We start from the raw sequence: 19542 nt of genomic DNA, 5'->3' as shown, positions 1-19542 counted from the left end.
ATTCCCACCCCAAAACTTCTCCTCCTTCAATGGTCTGATCTTAAGGAATGGTAACATTTTCAATCCATGTGGCCAAGAGAGGAATTAGGGATGAATTCTCGAGGCATTCCTCTTCTCTTTCTATCCGATAGCCAATCTGGTACCAAGTTCTGATCATCTTATTTGGAGTACTCCTATGACTTCTCACCAGATCTTCTGCTTCTAGCCACACCCTCATTCAATCCAAATTCCACAAAAATAGCAGAATACTAATCCGAAGAATTCAAACATGACCAAATCACACTACTGCATAGAACCCTCAATACCTCCTATTGCTCTCAGGATAAAAATCTAAACTCTTTAGCATGACCCACAAGGTGCTGTTTATTTTAGTAGCTTTGCCTCTCTCTTTTTAAAATTTTACTACGTTATATTTGTCACCATACAGTACTTCATTAGTTTTTGGTGTCATGTTCCATGATTCATTGTTTGCATATAATACCAATGCTTCATGCAATACGTGCCTCCTTAACATCCATCACTCGGTTACCCAACCTCCCCATCCTCTCCCCTCTGAAACCCTCAGTTTGTTTCCCATAGTTTTTCATGGTTCATCTTCCCCTCTGATTCCCCCACCCTTCACTTTCCCCTTCCTTCTTCCAATGTCCTCCATGCTATTCCTTGTGTTCCACAAATAAGTGAAACCATATGAAAATTGTCTTTCTCTGCTTGACTTATTTCACTTAGCATAATCCCCTCCAGTTCCATCCATATTGATGCAAATGGTGGGTATTCATCCTTTCTGAAGGCTGAGGAATATTCCACTGAATATATGAATCATCTTCTTTATCCATTCATCTTTTGAAGGGTATCTTGGCTCCTTCCACAGTTTGACTATTGTGGACATAGCTTTGCCATCTCTTATCCTGCCCTGGGGCCTCTGTCCCAACATGTTAAAATGTGGCAGCACTGAGTCTATTAATCACACACTCCTGGGCCTTCTTACATACCTTCTGGGATTAGATGCTATGTTCTCCCAGGAAGCCTACTCTGATGCCTGTAAATATTTTGTATTCTTTCTAGTAAGTTTATATAATTTACATGTCAGCAGAATTTTGAAGACTAATTGGGTCTTAAGAAATTTGCTGGAAGTTTTTGCATCAGGCTGTTGTCTCCTTAGTAGCTATCAGAGAAATCCAAAAAGGGGCTCCATCTTCACAGTCTATTGAGTTGACCAGTGGCTCTCCACTGTGTGTGCACATTAGAATCATTCTGGCTGCCTATCAAAATTGCTGATGGCTTGGCCTCATGCCTAGAAATTATTTAATTGATCTGAGCTAGGTCTAGGAATCAATAATTTTTAAAGCTCCCCAGGTGATTCCCGTATGTGTCCAGCGTTGAGAACCCCTGCCATAGCTATGCTACTGCACCTGGCACTGACACAGTTGTTTTCTGCCCATCCTAAGATTAACTGTGGGCTTCCTCAGCTATTGTTAGTCACAATCCAAACCTCACCCAGAGGAAGCATTCCTTGCTTTCGCAGCAATGAAGTGACAGTTTAATCCTCAGGTTGTTGAATTCCATCTTTATTTCTCAACTGGACCAAACTCAGGAAGGGATGCCATGAATTTTCACTCTTAAACCCCAACAGAGAGGGAGTGATTAGAAATATATTTGACTGGAGTGGTTCTCCACTGCGGGCAATTTTGCCCCCAGTGGGAAATTTGGCAATATCGAGATAGTTTTGGTTGTCACAACTTGGATTTTTTTTTAAAGACTTTATTATTTATTTGACAGAGAGAGAGATCACAAGTAGGCAGAGAAAGAGGGGGAAACAGGCTCCCTGCTGAGCAGAGAGCACGATGCAGGGCTCAGTCCCAGGACCCTGAGATCATGACCTGAGCCAAAGGCAGAGGCTTTAACCCACTGAGCCACCCAGGAGCCCTGGTTGTCACAACTTGGGATATGGGTGTGTGTTACTGCCATCTAGTTAGTGCCAGCCAGGGATGCTGCTAAATGTTCTCCAAAGCATGGGACAGCACCCTGAGGCAAAGAATGATCTGGCTCAAATGTCAGTAGTGTTGATGCTAAGGAATCCTGACTTGAGAGACTACAGGATCTCAACGCTTCCTCCTGGCTTTGTATCAATGACCACCTGCGGAAGAGCCTTTGAGTATTGCAAGAACTAAAGTAAAGTGTGCAGAGGAATAAGCTAGTTTCGGAACGAAGGAAACAATGAATGCAGATATAGAGCATTTTTTAAGGTGGAGATGGGTGACTTGAGGATGGTGAGTTTGTCTCTTGACTATTTCTTCCATATCAGTGATTCTCCACATTTGAACTCTGGACCGGCAGCATCAACACCCCCGAGGAAGTTGTGAGAAATACAAATTCTCAGGCCTTACCCCAGACCTACTGAATCAAAAACTCTGGGGTTGGGGCCCAGAATTCTGTTTTAACAAGCCCTCCATGAGATTCTGATGCATGCTTAAGTTTGACAACATTGTTCTAAATCATAGGTTGTCCTGTCATAATGTCTGCTGCAGTTTGATACATTGTATGCTTTCAAGAGTAGGTCTCATTACTGGGAGTGGCAGGGGTGAGTGATTTGCAAGAGCACTTCTGAAGAGGGCCAGCTAGTCTGCAGGGGAGATGAGCTGGAGGTAATGCTTCCTGACGAGTCCATTTAGTGATTTTACTCTTTCATGGGATAGCTGTCATAAAATGTTTTAAATGACAGTGCAACCAGGCATGCAGGTGGTCAACAACAATAATATTTGGATAGATGTTTAATTGCCAGGGGAAAGGAAAGGAGAAGAAAAAAAGATAAGTAAATTACAGAAAAGGTTCTGAGAATTAGAACAGAGAATGGCCCTTTCTTTTCTCAGCCACTCCAGCACTTAATTGAATCCTGCTTGCCTCACCAACCCCACCATCCTCCCTCCTCCCCTCCAAATCTCATGGCTTAAAGGTAAGCCAACATTCATCATTCCTAATACGAGACTCAGTCCCTGCTATTTCAGAGATGCTTTGAAGTAATGAACTATGAACTATGAACTATGCCACTGAACTATGAACCATGAACTATGTCACTGAAATGAAAGAGACCCGGTTTTTGGAAAATCTACCAGGCTGCTTTCCTTCCCATCCCTCTTCTAAGAATTTAGGCTCCCTTATCCTCCAAGAGCTCTGCTGTGAAAGCCAGGTGAGACCAAGACACTGTTTCTTCTTTCTGTGACTTCCATTCCAGCCCCCCCTCCCTCGAGTCTTTCCCTGTTGGTTTCCTCCTCATCCAGACTCTTCCCTTCCTTTTTTTTTTTTTTTTTTTTTTTTTTTTTTTTTTTTTTTTTACCTTGCAACTCTTGAGACTGGTAGAGGGAAAAATGTGTTTAATTTGATAGAAAAACTTACAGGGAGGGATATAATGATAAATGGACTGCATTTGGGGATTTTCTAAGACACTGACAATAAGGAAAGAAAGCTTCCACAATGACTTTAGACTTCCCTTGAAAGGAAGTGTCATAGGTCAAAAGTGATGTGATGACACTAATAAATTAATCAGTACTGTCACTGTACGTAAGAGTAAGAATAAGTAGATGAGAGGACTGTTTTTCTTAGAGCCTTTAAAAGGGCCGACCAAATAGCACAAATTTGGCAGAATGTCTTCCATAGTATCTAGTTAATGTATATATGGGCATGTATATGTACATATCCATCCATCCATGCTTCTGTCCATTAAGCAGATATTTATTAAGCACCAACTGTATGCAAGCCCTCTTTTAGGGGCTGAGGAGATAGAGGTGAATTAGATAGGCCACTTCCTTTCCTTCAGACATTGGTATTTGTACAACAGTAACCACATAAACAAATAAACGTGATTAGGATGATGGTAGGTGCCACTAGGAAGACTGATAAGGCGGATTTGAAGTGAAGGAATGCTTGCATGAACAGTGGAGCCTGGAAGGCTTCTCTGAGTGGTTGAGTTTGAAGCCAACACCTGAAGGTTAGGAATGCACCAGCCATTCAGAGGTGGAGAGGGGGCAAAGGGGAACACTTACAGTTTTCATGCATATATCGACTCTAGAAATGTGAACTCAGGGGCTATCTGAGCCTAAGAAAAAAATATCCATAACGTATCCAAAAGTGTGACTGAGTCCTTTCAATGGCATGCTGAAGCTTTAACAGGCCCGCCTAAGGATGATTTATTTTCCTACATGAATATACCATTGCTTGATTTTCCTACTTATTACCTATGAACTAAGAGCTCAGACTCTGTGAAGTTATATATGGTAAACTTATATATGATACAGTGATTTCTGTCTGGTAGCAAAAATGACCCTGAAGTTTATGATTTATTGCTGTGAAGGACATAAACCAATTTTATCCCTAGAATTCTTAGTCTTGCTTAAAGAAAAAGACTATGTAAACCCGATTGTTCAAAATGCTCATGGAGAACAGTTTGATCATCTTATTGGTTTCCTCATTAATGAATGAGGTGAATAAAAGCTTTGACATATATTCATTTGATCATTGGATGAGAGTCATGCTTTTCAGTTTTCGAAAATTATACTTTGACAAGACTCACCATGGCTCAGCTCAGAGGTCTGGAGTCCAGAGATCAGCTTTAATGAATTCACAAAGCCCTAGAATTGTATGCATTTTAGACAAAGCAGGAAAGAATGTCCAATGGAAAAAAGACAGCCTCTTCAATAAATGGTGTTGGGAAAATTGGATAGCCACATGCAGAAAAATGAAATTGGATCATTTCCTTACACCACACACGAAAATAGACTCAAAATGGATGAAGGATCTCAATGTGAGAAAGGAATCCATCAAAATCCTCGAGGAGAACACAGGCAGCAACCTCTTCGACGTCAGCCGCGGCAACATCTTCCTAGGAACATCGCCAAAGGCAAGGGAAGCAAGGGCAAAAATGAACTATTGGGATTTTATCAAGATCAAAAGCTTTTGCACAGCAAAGGAAACAGTGAACAAAACCAAAAGACAACTGACAGAATGGGAGAAGATATTTGCAAATGACATATCAGATAAAGGGCTAGTGTCCAAAATCTATAAAGAACTTAGCAAACTCAACACCCAAAGAACAAATAATCCAATCAAGAAATGGGCAGAGGACATGAACAGACATTTCTGCAAAGAAGACATCCAGATGGCCAGCAGACACATGAAAAAAGTGCTCCATATCACTCGGCATCAGGGAAATACAAATCAAAACCACAATGAGATATCACCTCACACCAGTCAGAATGGCTAAAATGAACAAGTCAGGAAATGACAGATGCTGGCGAGGATGCGGAGAAAGGGGAACCCTCCTACACTGTTGGTGGGAATGCAAGTTGGTGCAACCACTCTGGAAAACAGCATGGAGGTTCCTCAAAACGTTGAAAATAGAACTACCCTATGACCCAGCAATTGCACTGCTGGGTATTTACCCTAAAGATACAAACGTGGTGATCCGAAGGGCCACGTGCACCCGAATGTTTATAGCAGCAATGTCTACAATAGCCAAACTATGGAAGGAACCTAGATGTCCAACAGATGAATGGATAAAGAAGATGTGGTATATATACACAATGGAATACTATGCAGCCATCAAAAGAAATGAAATCTTGCCATTTGCGACGACGTGGATGGAACTAGAGGGTATCATGCTTAGTGAAATAAGTCAATCGGAGAAAGACAACTATCATATGATCTCCCTGATATGAGGGAGAGGAGATGCAACATGGGGGGTTGAGGGGGTAGGAGAAGAATAAATGAAACAAGATGGGATTGGGAGGGAGAGAAACCATAAGTGACTCTTAATCTCACAAAACAAACTGAGAGTTGATGGGGGGAGGGGGGCTGGGAAAGGGGGGGTGGGTTATGGATATTGGGGAGGGTATGTGCTATGGTGAGTGCTGTGAAGTGTGTAAACCTGGCAATTCGCAGACCTGTACCCCTGGGGATAAAAATATATGTTTATAAAATAAAAATAAATAAATAAATATAAAAAAATAAAATTTTATTGAAAGTTTTGTAATTTAATATATTGGCTTCTTGACTTCTGCAGCTACCTCTATTATGGGTCAATTTTTCCAGGTCTCATCAAGTCAGAGTGATTGGACAAAGATGAGTTCCTATACAAGCAAAGAAGCTGCAGACCACAACAGGTGAAATGGAACTCTGGCTGGAGCAGGCCAGCCTGAGCAGCCTCTGTAGGCATCATGAAGAGGTGTCTCCAGCATGTTTCTTTCTAAGTCTATAGGATGGAGGAAGAATGAGATGATCATTCTAGCTTTCTTCTCCTTATTGGTGTGGCACAAGAACCTTCTCGTCCTTTCTGCAATGGGTCAAAGGACACAAGAAGAAAGGTAATTTATATGCTCTCAGTGAATAAATAATTCATTTCTTATGAAGTCAGTCTACTTGTTGTCCCCTGATGTTAATTTTATGTACTCCCCACAGAAAAAACCCTTGTTTTCCCCAAGACTTTTCTGGAAATTCAAGCATTTTGCAGACAGCTGGGATCTCACAGGCAACATCTCCATAAAGAGATGCTTGATACCTCCTCCAGATCCTGAGAAAGAGGGACTGTGGCATCCTGCCAAGTACCTAAAAATGGGTCATTTCTCTTGGCCTCAAGGGCTCTCTTTTTATAAAAGCTATCCTTCCTAAGAGCTAGCTCTCTTACTATTTTGTTTGGTAATTCTATTGAAAAGACTTACCGGAAAGAAATGCCCAGGATGGCTGCAGATTCCAATACTTTAAAAAAATTTCTTGTTTAATGTTTAAAATGTGGCAGAGTAGCCGAATGTCGCGCAGAAACTGACTCAGTGCGATGGCCTCTTGGGATGTCAACTCAGTTTGTGGAAGCCTTCCTATCGACAAGGGTAGTTTTAAAAAATAACACTTCCAAAAGTGCAAAAATAAAAATTGAGCTCTTAAGGCAAGTTTTTCAGCTTCAGTTTTAACCAAGTGGTGCAATGAATGGTGACGTGGTTCACATTAATAAACAAATAAGTAAACAAGAGACTACATGCTGCAACCAAGAATACACTAGCAGAAATGAACGTCTGGGTCGCTAGCACAGAGCATCATCTGGACAGAACAGGGACCCCACCAGTTTGAATTATGCCACCAAGTTGCATCAAGGGATTCTCAAACTTTCTGCTTAGAATATTCCTTCTGCTTCATCATTTGGGAAGTTTGTCTAGCTTCCTAGTTTTATTCAAGCATCCTTCCGGTCGCTGGCTAGCTATCTTAAGTTTTAGTACAGACGTGGACATAGATGGGTTAAATAATGTGGAGAAAACCTCTTCCCATCACAGCAATTGTGACTTACTGAGATGGAAGTTCTCTGTAGCGGAGAACCGTCCACTTTGGATGACAACAGGGCTCCCTCTCACTTTAAACCATCTCTCCAGGGCACTGATTTATTTGGTGCTCTTAGTTCAGAATGTCAAAGTTTCTTCCAAAGGTGATTTCTTCAAAAGCATATTTGGAGTTAGTCAATGACAGAGCAATTGTTGGGACAAATGTCCCAACAAAATAGTCTGACCAGGTTATGTCACCTCTTTTATGTTCTTTGTTCATAATGGTGGTGAAAGGAAGGACCATCCCTCCCGCCTTAGAAGGGTTTCTGAGACGAAGGGATCTGGGGGTGAGAGAGCTCTTAGAAGCTGTCATACCCTCATCCCAGATTGCTGAGACAAGAGCCATCATCAGGTTAAGTATGCCCAGTATAGGCAGATGTCAAGCACTCCTAGTGCAATAATATCTAGTAGTTGTTTCAAAAGGGGAAGTTCGAAGTGATGGTAACAGGAAGAAAGTTCCTTTGGTAATAAATTGGTTTTATTGTGATAAAAGATATGTAACATAAAATCTACCATGTTAATCATTTTAAGTATAGAGCTCTGTGGTACTAAGTGCACTCAGACTGCATTCAACCATCACTGTCTCCAGCACTTTTCCATCTTCCCACTGAAACTCTATATCCATTAAACACTAACTCCCAAGATTCTTTAAAAAAAAAAAAAAATTTAAGACCAGATTGTATGGTTTCCTGGTTTAAAACAAACAAACAAACAAACCCAAAACCCATAATACTTGTTTTAGCAAGGTGTCGTCTCTTCCCAGATATTAAGGAAATCAGACCTGATTCTCACTGATGAAAAATTATCTCAGCATGGAAGAACCTACTGTTGACCCCGTTTGTAGGAGACCCATTCCTTCTGCTTTGGAATCATTAAAGCCTGGGCAGAGGAGGGCTCCCATTCACAGCAGAAGCCTGACACATGAAGAGGTAGAATTTTCTCCATGGATGGTGTTGATTGGAAAAAAAAAGGTGGGGGGATGGGATCCTAACATGAAGGGACCAAATAGAAAGAAGGCCCAAAGGAAAAGAGAGAAGAGAGGTTAGAGAGAATTGCTCTGGCTGTATGTGGATAGTGGCTACCTTTTTAGATAGCACAGATAAAGAATATTCCTATTATCAGGAATATTTATTGGGCAGTGCTGCTACAGAGTATAGTTTCTAGAGTTAGATGGACTTGATCCTGCCTATGTTGCATGTAAGTTCTGTGAATTTAAGCAAGTCATTTCATCTTTCCAAGCCTCAGTTTTCTCATCTGCAAAATGGGGACAGTAACAATATCTTCCAGTGGAAGAGCCAGCTAGTTGGGCACCAAATAATTGTTTTCTTTTCTATGCCCCAATGAGATCACATTTCATAGCCTCCCTTGCAGTTAAGGGTGGTCATATGACTAAGTTCTAGTCATTAGAATATAGGCAAGCAATGCCAAGTGCTCTTTTCAGCTAAAACTCCTGGAGATAGCCCTCTCCACATCTTTTCTCTTCTGTGTGCTAAACTCAAATAGCAATGAGGCCCTAAGGTATGGATGAACTACAAGATAGAAGCAACTGGGTTTTCAAATCACTGTATAAAGGAGAGACAACACTGATTAGGAAGATTTCTCTTTGTTATGAGAGCTAGAAATAAATTTCTACTTCATGGGTGTTCTTAGTTACTGCAGTATCATTCCACCTAGGGTAAGTATAGGGTTGAATAAGATAATCTAAGCAAAGTGTCCAGTGTCGTACAAGGTGGCTGGTGAATGCTCAGTAAATGTTAGCTCTCTTTCTGTAGCAAAGAGCAAGGACCACAGAGCAAGAGAGACCTGGGTTTAAATGAGGCTGCACTACTTAAGCAATTTGCTCAAACATAGTCTTGAATTCCCAGTCTGTAAAAAAGGGGGAATATTAATGAAAAATGTTAGAATTATTAAAGTTGAGAGAGTATGTAGCCTTTCTCTCATTTAGAAGCCCCCTTTATTCCTGCATGATTTCACACTATTTAAGCTGGTTATTGCTTTCCCATGCTGCAGTATTGATTACAGATCTCAGTAGAGGCAGCCTGCTGGGTCCGGGATGCCATTTACTTAAGTGGAGTTAAGAATTCCTGTGCCATGGCTGATCCAATATAGAGACACCTAGATGAGTCTGCAATCCTCTGGTAATTGTGGGACATTTTGGCTGAGTGAACCATCCACAGGCACAAACCCAGAAGCTCTTGAGCCCAGAAAAAGCCCTTGAGCCCAGAAGGCCATAAAAAAAGCACTTAAATTTTAACAGATCTCAAGAGAACATAACAGGTCCATGGATCATTCAAGCTCTTTTCCCCCCTTTAAGTTGTAAGGTAGGTAGAGAGGGAAGTGAACTTGCTTTCAACTGCCTGAAACTGTCTTTATTACAGGGGTTTCCAACAATGCCAAAGAGAGTTACTGACGGACCCCTTAAGTCCACCTTCTCGTGTTTTACACCAAGAATCAGAAAATGTTGGTGTAATCTATGGGGTACCTTATAATCAAATCTATGGGTTTCGGGGAATTATGGGGCTGAATTGGGGTCACTGTCAAGGACTGAGATCTGGGGGTTAGAACTCAGATTTTTGTTTTGTTTTGTTTTGTTATTTTCTTTTCAAGCAGTAAGAGTCAGGAGGTTTGTTATAGAAAAACAGGATGAAGCAGAAAGACAAGTTGGGCAACTAAGCCCAACTAAGGATCTGAAGAAAAATAAGAGGCACTTAAGAATCCAGGAGTTAGGAGTCACATGGTGTTGGGAATAAAGGGGGAAGGTCCAAGGCAAACTCCAAAAACAGACTCCTGGACTCAGTCAAGTCCATTCGGCACTTGAGTATGTGGCTCAGAGAGTCCAAAGCAAAGACAATGAATTTGTGGTGAAAATACAATTTCAATTCAAGGTGGCCTGGTCACACTTGAGAAAGGAAGAGATACCATTAGTTCTCTGTAACCAAAGGACAAATGGTAAGAATTTCATTTAGAAAGATGAGCAGAACGTATACATACATATACTCTTAGCTTTGTGATAGAAATACTGACCAACCTAAGAGAAGTACTTGCAAGTCACCTAGGTTTGGAGAATCAGTAGGAAGACAGTGTTTCTCAATGTGTGCTTGGCAAATGGCTTGCACCAACATCGTTTAGGAAAGTTGCTAAAATGAAGATTCCAGGACCACTGGGGTCTAGGATCCTGGTTCAGTAGAGCACCTTTCTGATTGGCCAGAAATCCAACTCCAGGGGTGTCACATGAGGGCTCATGAACATGGCTATTCTAAATCAATCATGCATGGCTACAGAAAAGAGAGGGCATAAAGGGTGAGTAAGATGAGTCATGGGTGAAAATGTCATTTGTTGGTGCTTTGGACTTTGGCTCTCCTCTCACGCTGTCATGGGGCCTTGAGTCCTATAACCTCTGCTTTGACTTTGGGGAACTTTTTCTCCTTTTTTCCTGTGACTTCCTTCTGCCTGATTCTCTTGCTTGTGCCCATTGCACCATGACTTCAGTGAAAAACTGGGCCTCTCTCTTGCATAGACATGGGGACGGGTTGATACAGAGATCACCCTAGATACCTCTCCAAGGCAACCATACTCAGAAAATACCTGATGAACTCTGCATGGAGAAAGTGTCCAAGTTACCCGTGTGGTTTGAGAATTAGAGAAGGACACTGGGTGTGGTGCATAAACAATGAATCTTGGAACACTGAAAAAATGAAATAAAATAAAATAAATAAAATTTAAAAAAGCATTAGAGAAGGAGATAGGAAATGGCCTTGAGGTGCTTATATAGTGTCGTTCTTTCTTTTTCTTTCTTTCCTTTTCTTCCTTTCTTTCTTTTTCTCTCTCTCTCACTCTTTCTTTCCCTCATTCGTTCTTTCTTTTTAAAGATTTTATTTGTTTATTTGAAAGAGAGACAGACAGAGAAAGAGCATGATGGGGGTGCAGAGAGAGAGAGGGGAACTGCAGACTCTCCACTGAGCAGGGAGCCTGAGGCAGAGCTCAGGATCTCAGGACCCTGGGCTCATGACCTGAGCTGAAGGCAGGCAGTTAACCTACTCAGCCACTCAGGTGCCCCTATATGGTGGTTTTCCAGACTTTTATGTCATGGCATCTTCCTATAGTATGAACTACAGTTAGGGTGTTAAGAATGTGTTAAGAATGCCTGCTGATAGTGCCTTCTCACCCTCTTATCTAAGAGCCCTGTTTGGGAGAATCTATTCTAAATACTGGCATTGCCTTCTAAAGAATATATACTGGATATTAATAATGTATTTATGAAATCAAAAGAATTGATTAGTATCACATTTCATGGAATAGAACTTAATAAAAGCACAGTTTAAGAAAAGAAACAAAATTCAGAGGACCTGGGTGGCTCAGTCAGTTAAGCACCTACCTTTGGCTCAGGTTTTGATCCTAGGGTCCTAGACTGGAGCCTTGCATTGGGCTCCCTGCTCAGCGGGGAGCCTGCTTCTCCCTCTCCCTCTGCCCCTCCCCTTGCTTGTGCTCTCTCTCTCTCTTACTTACTTACTCTCTCTCAAATAAATAAATAAAATCTTTTCAAAAAAAGAGAACAAACAAAATTCAATAAACTTTATATTGACAAATGATAGTTAGAAGGCATAGTGGAAGATTCCATTTACAAGAGTTAAAGAAACAAAAACTAGGCATAAATTGAAATATAAATGTTAGAAACCTATAAGAGAAAAACATTAATTACCCCTACAGACATAAAAGGAGACTTGAACAAATGGGAAGACATGCCATATTCTAGGATAGGAAGATTCAATATTGAAGAGGTTTTCTTTACAATATAAATAAAAATACCATCACATTTTTTTCCCCTGGTACTAGTTCTTTGTAAAGCTAAATGGACAGAAAAAAAAAAAAAAAAGTAAAATGTCCAGGAAAACCTTTAACAAGACAAGGAATACAGAAGTGGGAAGAGCTAGTTAGCTCTGCCAAGTATTAAAGTGTACTACAAAATGATTATCAGTAAGAGAAGTCGGTAAAAAGTGGTATAGAGACAGGAAAGGAAGTTACATTTTTCTGAATATATTTATTCTGTAGTTTTAACTTTAGGATCATGGAAACATTTTACAGAGTTATAGAGCAAAATTAAATTTGTAAAAAAAAATTCTAGAAACTGAAAGAAAAATTGAACAAACAAAATGAAAGTTCTATGGGGTAGAGGTTTGGCTATGGAGAATAACTATTTCAAGAGACTTTAATATACAACTCAGTGTCCACAGAAATTAAGATCCGATGGAGGAAAAGAGTTTTAAAAGTTCAAAATTCATGAATTTTAAAGTGTGTACCAGGAAGCAAGGAAACTATTACATACTATTAAGTTCATGTCAAAAGAACTCAAGAGTTAACTTAAAGCAGTTTTCATTGGTTAAATGTGCAGCAATTCAAGATTTCAAAGGAATGCTAATAACTGAAATAGAAACTCTCAGATATATTAAAAAATCTATAAATTCTTTTTTAAAAAAGATTTTATTTATTTGAGAGAGAGAGAGTGTGAGAAAGAGAGAGAACATGAGCAGTGGTGGAGAGGGAGAAGCACGCTCCCTGCTAAGCAGGGAGCCCATCGTGGGGCTTGATCCCACGACTCTGGGACCATGACCTGAGCTGAAAATAGGCACTTAACCAACTGAGCCACCCAGGTGCCCCCAAATTCATAATAATACTGGGGACTTCACTAGTCACCTATGGACGATACAAGAAAAATAGTTTGTTATTCTGAAAAGTGGTTTGAAAAGAAGGAAAGATAAAGCATTTTTCCTGTCTTTCCCATATGAATCATTCTTCAGGAAATGAAATAGTTATTAAAGGAAAAGTTTTTCTTTACAGAAGACATTAAACAATAGTTAAAGACGTAATGTTAGAATTGGAAAGTTTACCATTTTGGAAACCTTAACAAACTAAAGAATGTAGGCAATGTTCCTCAATGACTGTTCACACCCTAAGAAAAATGCATCACTTATAAAGCATTCTTGCTAGAAAACAGATCCCAAATCTGATTAAGCCCAACTACTCAGTTATAGGGAACACAGAATATGAGAAATGCCACAGGATAAACCAGTATAGTTTCTTCAATAAGTAAATTGCAAGGAAAAAAAAAAAAGAAGGAACTAACAGGTTAAAGGAGACTTCAGAGTTATTTTGGTCTATGCAATGCTTGGACCTTATTTAGACCCCAATTCAGAAAAAAAAAGGCAATTTTTTTTTTTAAATAAATGAGGCAGGCCATCAGTCAGTCAAACATGAACAGTGGCAGAATATTTGATGATATTAAGGAGGCTTAGTTAATATTCTTAGACATATAGCATAATTAGATATCATATAATAGTTTTATGATTATACTTATAGAATGATTCCTTACTCTTTAGAGATACATACTGAAGCATTTTGGGGTGAAATGATATCTGGAACAGGGCCACACCATGACCTTCATTGGCCCTCAGCATTTTTGCCTTCATGGGCCCCCTCCCACCAGAGTAAATTTTAAGAATCCTAAAAATGTTAGTGCTTTCAGAGGTGAGAAAAAATTAAAACATTTTACTCAATCTTACAAGTTTATTTTTTCTTTTCTAATCTTAAAAGAAATGAAAACAACTTCATGGACTCCTGCTGGGCCTTGGCACTGTTCTTAAAGGATGTGTTTTGCCCTAGTCTGGGATTTGCTTCAAAGCAATCCAGTGGGGAGAGGAAGGAGAAAAATCGGTATTAGGGGTGTGTGTGAAGGAAAACTGGCCACGAGACAGTAATTGTCAAAGTTGTGTGCTGGGCGTGGGGAGTTACCATATCATCTTTCTACTTTTAGGTATGTTTGAACATTTCCATAATAAGTTAAAGCATTGGTTTCTGAAAAGGCTTCTTTGAATGCTTTTATTTTTTATACAAAGGAGCAGTACAGAATAAATAAAAAGCAAAAAATAAATAAAAAATAAATAAAAAGCAAAATAAAAAGCTGGTTATTTGAACCTGGTGTTCATGTGGGTCCTGAATAAAAGAGAATCAAAGATAACAACCCTCATTTGAGACAAAGACCCAATTGTTAAAATTTTGCTGAGATTTAAAATCGAACCCAACAGAGTGCTTTAAAAACTAAAAAAAATTTTAATTCACTTTCTAATTTTTTTGGTGGTAAGAAAAATGACACCCATAAGGACGGAAATGCTGCCTGCCAATATGGTACCATTTTATTTTTGGGCAAGGTAGCTAGGGACAGCATCATGAGAATTTCACAATGGCCTTTGTGACAAAATAATGAATACAAATAAAGGGCAATACAGGAAGTCTATCCCGCCTTTCAGAAAAGCTGCATTTGGATACTGTGAGCAAGTGAGTACAATATAGGTTTTGTGACCGAGTAAACCAGTATATCAAATACTGGTGCGGGCAAGTCTCCACCTCAACCCAACCCCTACCCCAGTAAGGTTAGACACCCCTGCTGACCTCTCAGTACATCCCTCTCTCCTCTATCCCTTCACTCTGCAAAAAGGCACTGGGTATCTCCTCTGTGCCAAGCACTGTGCTCAACACCTGTACACACAGTGAATAAAACATGGTTCTCATCCTAAAGGAGCAAACTGGAGAGAACAAGTCAGCCACTGAGGAGACAGATGTAAACAGAAATTTTCAAAGCAAGTTGAGAGGTATTTTAAGATTTTTTTTTATTTGTCAGAGAGAGAGAGAGAGAGAGAGAGCACACATGAGGATAAGTGGGGGGCACAGGGAGGGGACAGGGAGAAGCAGGCTCCCTGCCAAGCAGGGAGCCTGCGTTTGGGACTTAATCCCAGGACCCTGGGATCATGACCTAAGCTGAAGGCAGATACTTAACTGACTGAACCACCCAGGCATCTCACAGCTTGAGAGGTATTTTAATGGGGTAAGTGGAGAAGGCTGGAAGGCATCTCACAGAAGAGAAAGAGGAATGTTTTCTGGAAGTGGAGGGATATTTAAGAGACCCAAAGGGAAGTAGCATGTTTTAAGAAAAGCAGACTGAAGAAGGCATCCTGGGCAGAAAGGTATAGCAAAGCCAAGAAGCCTGGGACAGTGCAGATAGGTATGAATGCTGGGCAGAAAAGTGGTGTTAAAGGGGAGACTGGGTGCTGGAAAATGCTGTTGGAGACAGTAGGCTATGGGAAAGTGGTCATGAAGAAGCAAATGTCAAGGCACCTGGGTGGCACAGTTGGTTGAGTGTCCAACTCTTGGTTTCAGCTCAGGTCATGATCTCGGGATCACAAGATCAAGCCCTATGTCAGGCTCCATGCTCAGTACAGAGTCTGCTGGAGATTCTCTCTCTCCCCTTCCCTCTGCCCCTCTCACTCATGCTCTCCCTCTGTCTTTCTGTCTCTCAAAAACAGTAAAGTCTCAAAGACTTTAAATAAGTCTTTAAAAAAAAAAGAAAGAAAGAGAGAGAGAAGCAAATGTCTACAACAGGGTCCTTACTTAACGTGTGGGCTGAAACCAGCAGCATTATCGTCCAGGAACTTTTTAGGATGTAAAAGTCTCAGGCCTACCGCAGATCTCCTGTATCAGAAATTCTGAGGACGGGGTTCAGCAGTCTGCATTTCATCAAGTTTTCTACGTGATTTTGATGCATGCTAAGTTTGAAGCCACTGGTTCTCAATTGGGAGTAATTTTGTCCTCCAGGAAACACTTAGCAATGTCTGAGCAGACTTTTGGCTGTAAGACTGAAGGGAGTGGAGTCTTGCGGGCGTCTAGTAGCCAGGGATGCTGCTAAACATCATAGAATGCATAGGACAAGCCTCCACAACAAAAGCCAAAGGTCAACAGTGCAGCTGTTGAGAAGCCCTGATCCTTCCCTCTTCCCTTACTCCCTCTCCCACCCCCTACATCTTTCCTTCTCATCTATCACCCATCATCTATCTCCTTTATTTCCATTTGTTCTTCTACAGACCCCAGAATACAAAACACTCACAAGGCCATAAAGGGCTCCTTTTCTGCATTTTAATTTACACCATTGCAGACAACCCTCTCCTTTTTTCAATTAATAATTCTCTATGACAAAGTTGATCTATGGCTAACGGACATATTATTTGATTTCTGCCCCACATAGGGCCAGTTATCCTGCTGGGAATGGAATGGGGGCTGCTCAGAATACAGGCGACAATCACCACCCTAGGCCCGAAGCTGAAGCTCTTGGCATTCTGCATGTGAGCTGACACATGAAGTCTCAAGCAGCCAGGAGCCCTGATTTTGATGTGAAAGATAGTCCCAATGGAAAGTGAGGCTTGAAATATCTTAGCTCTTATAAGAGACAAGGTATTTGGGACAACTCTGAGCTGTTCCTTGAGAGCATGGAGGTTTAAGTGTGTCTGCTGAGAGTTCAAGTACAGAGTCCACACAGAACAGTATGAAGCAAAGATATACAAGGTTACATTAAAGAAGCCGGGACTAACCGACTGGCCAGGATTCTAACCCGGCAACACTGTCAAATCAAAAGAATTCTATCCGAAGAAGGTTTGTGGGACCAAAAGGGTGAAAACAATGTAAAGTTACAAAGACGAACATTGGCAATGCCCATCTAACAGGTTCCAGGGGATTGGGTGCCCTAAAAGAGCAACGTGAATGGTTAGTCTGCCTCATGGGCCTATCTTCCGTAGTGGAGGTAGAGGCCCCAGGTTTTAGAGTCTGAAGCCATTCACCATCCCTGTTATCCAGCAAGGGTGGCTCTGCTCTTGGACTATTACAGTTGCCTGCTGATCGCTGTCTTTCCTACGGCTGGCCCACATAGAGAAAGTGCCCTGATTAAGCTGATATGAATGCTGAGGTTGCCCAATGGGCATGTTTCTCACTGAGTGTGAATTGATTGGCCTTTCAGTTTATAGGCACCAGTATCTAGGTCTCTACTGAATTTACTTAGTCAACCTGAATTGGTAGAATCAGCTCTGGGGCATGGATAACATGGAGCTTCCGGACTCCCAAAGCAGGAGGAGGGTCAGAACTCGAACTGTAAAAAAGGCTTCCTGGAGTCTGCTCCTGGCATTCTACCTCTTGTTTTCCTTTGGCCACCCTCACAATGTGTCTTTTCTTTCAACGGATATACTCCCATGATACCCAAAAAGCATTTGTGGTAGATTGAAAAAATTGGCCATCATATTTCGCAGTGCTTCTCACCAAGAGGCCGTCTATTTCCTCACTCCTTGAATCTGGGATAGCCATGTGACACTCATGTGAACTCATAGGAGTTCCCTGACTAGATCTTAAGAGACTTTGTTTGCAGCTTCTGTTCTTGCTCTTTCATAACTCTAAGTTCATTTGTATAAGTCTCCAAGCTAGCCTTTTGGATGAGGAAAGATACATGGCTCAAATACCCAGTCCTTCTAGATGATAGCCAGTCAACCCCAGAAGCAGAGTCACCTTGTAAGTACACAGGAGTCCAAGCAAGACCAAGAGAAGAACCTCCTACATTAACTCAACTTGCTCTTGCATAGGCTCATAGGCCAAATACATGGTTATTGTTTTAAGCTACTAAATTTTGGATTGTCTGTTATGGAACAGCAGATAATTGATACAGCAGTGTTTGTATTTTTAATACCTCCCAACTGCACCATGAACTTATTACCACAGTTTGTCTCTGGGAAGCCATGGAATTTGCCTCTTTACAGAACACAATCAGGATTTGTCTTGGACTATCTCCTGAGCTTCAGTGTCTCCTGCAGAAGAAATAGCCCTTGCATCTTTCATCAAGATACTAAGAGATTTGGGTAAGTGATACAGAAAATGTTGGGTTTGTCAATATTCACATGAAGAGAAAGAGGACAGTTAAATACATAAACAATTGCATTTCTCAGACATAGATTTCTGACCTTCAGCCGGCGGTCTGGATCTCCACTGCATAGAGAATTGACTGATACTTTGAATGATTTCCAGGCTGGGCTTAAGTTATTCATAACAACCTGAGGAAAGAAAGAGAGGGAGTGGAGGGATGAGTTGGGGAGGAAATGCTTGACATTTTCACATTTCAACATAAAAACTGATTGAGAAACATTGTGGTGCTTATGAAAAGGACAATTGCCTGGAATAGATGTCTTAATGAAAACTGGGAGTAGAAAACCTTTTAAGGGTTCCCATTAAGTGCGTCATTATGGGCAGAACTCCCGTAGTCACTGGCCTGGACTTTGTATCATAAATAATGACAGTAATACAGTCCAGCATGTGGATGCTGGGGATGACCCCTTCTACATCAATTGGAGCTAGGATTGAGGAGGCAGGTCTGCCTCTAGATCTCCAGTTCTATAGGACTGTCATTCCTATGATAGTGTAAGTAAAGACTATTGGTTGGTGTAGAGAGTGTTAGCAGATCATTTCTACTGTTAAAAAATTGAGTGGTTTTGATAACTTGTGACCTTGAGTCAGAGCAGATTGCAAGTCAGAGGAGAAGTTTCTAAAAGAAAAATCCCAGGAGCATACTTATACCAGCTATCTTAGGAACGTAGAATAGTATAGATCTTTAGATCTTCAGTGTCACAAACTAAGTCTGTAATAGTGGAATCCTTTTGGAAGCAGCTTACTAATTAATCCTTCCCAAGAATCCATACAAGTCATCTTAGTCTGTCATCAATATGATTCAAATAAGTCAGCTGGGCTTAGAATATATTGAAGTACTAATGTACTTGCTCTGTGCCTAGGATTGTACTGTGTACTTCAGGAAAGGGGTTCCAAAGTGTGGTCCTTAGAACAGCAGGAGAATCAGCATCACCTAGGAACTTGTCAAAAGTGCAGATTTTTAGATTGCACCCAGACCTACTAACACAAAGTTTGGAGGTGGGCCCCCTATATGATTCTGATGCATGAAATTCGAGAACTACTGCTCTAGGGTACATACAAATGAAGTTAAATAGAATTCTGTCATATCGATTTTTCTTCCTATGAAATTTTTAGTTAGCAGAAGTCTTAGCATTATAAAAAAAATTAATTCTCTATCCAAATAACATAATTATTTTATAAGTGATTTTCTCTTCTACTGGATTCCTTAATATAACTATGAATTATTGATTGTATCATGGACTCATTATTAAATTTCTTTTAATGCATTAAAGTACAAAAATAATGTTCCTGTGGGGCCTTGTCTTGTGCTCCAATACCCTGGGGATGATCAAAGTGATAGTGAGAAGAAAAGTTAGATAAAAGTGTTTGGGTTAATTTAAAGTTCTCTCCTTTATATAAAAAC

The 19542-nt window shown here is 40.6% G+C and overlaps 1 protein-coding gene across 2 annotated transcripts in view; it reads right to left on the bottom strand.

The window, feature by feature from the left end:
- The window catches only part of CPNE4 (copine 4), a 511336-nt gene that overhangs the window by 107265 nt on the left and 384529 nt on the right, over window positions 1–19542 (bottom strand). For both annotated transcript variants that reach the window (XM_047737056.1, XM_047737060.1), the window contains exon 7: window positions 18179–18268. In XM_047737056.1, coding sequence (XP_047593012.1) covers window positions 18179–18268 — 90 coding nt within the window. The remainder of the gene's footprint in view (window positions 1–18178; window positions 18269–19542) is intronic.

Source organism: Lutra lutra, chromosome 1 (assembly GCF_902655055.1).
Source record: "Lutra lutra chromosome 1, mLutLut1.2, whole genome shotgun sequence".
In the NCBI taxonomy this organism is placed as follows: Eukaryota; Metazoa; Chordata; class Mammalia; order Carnivora; family Mustelidae; genus Lutra; species Lutra lutra.
Note: the sequence above shows the minus strand (reverse complement) of the source record. Positions and strands in the feature narration are given on the sequence as shown.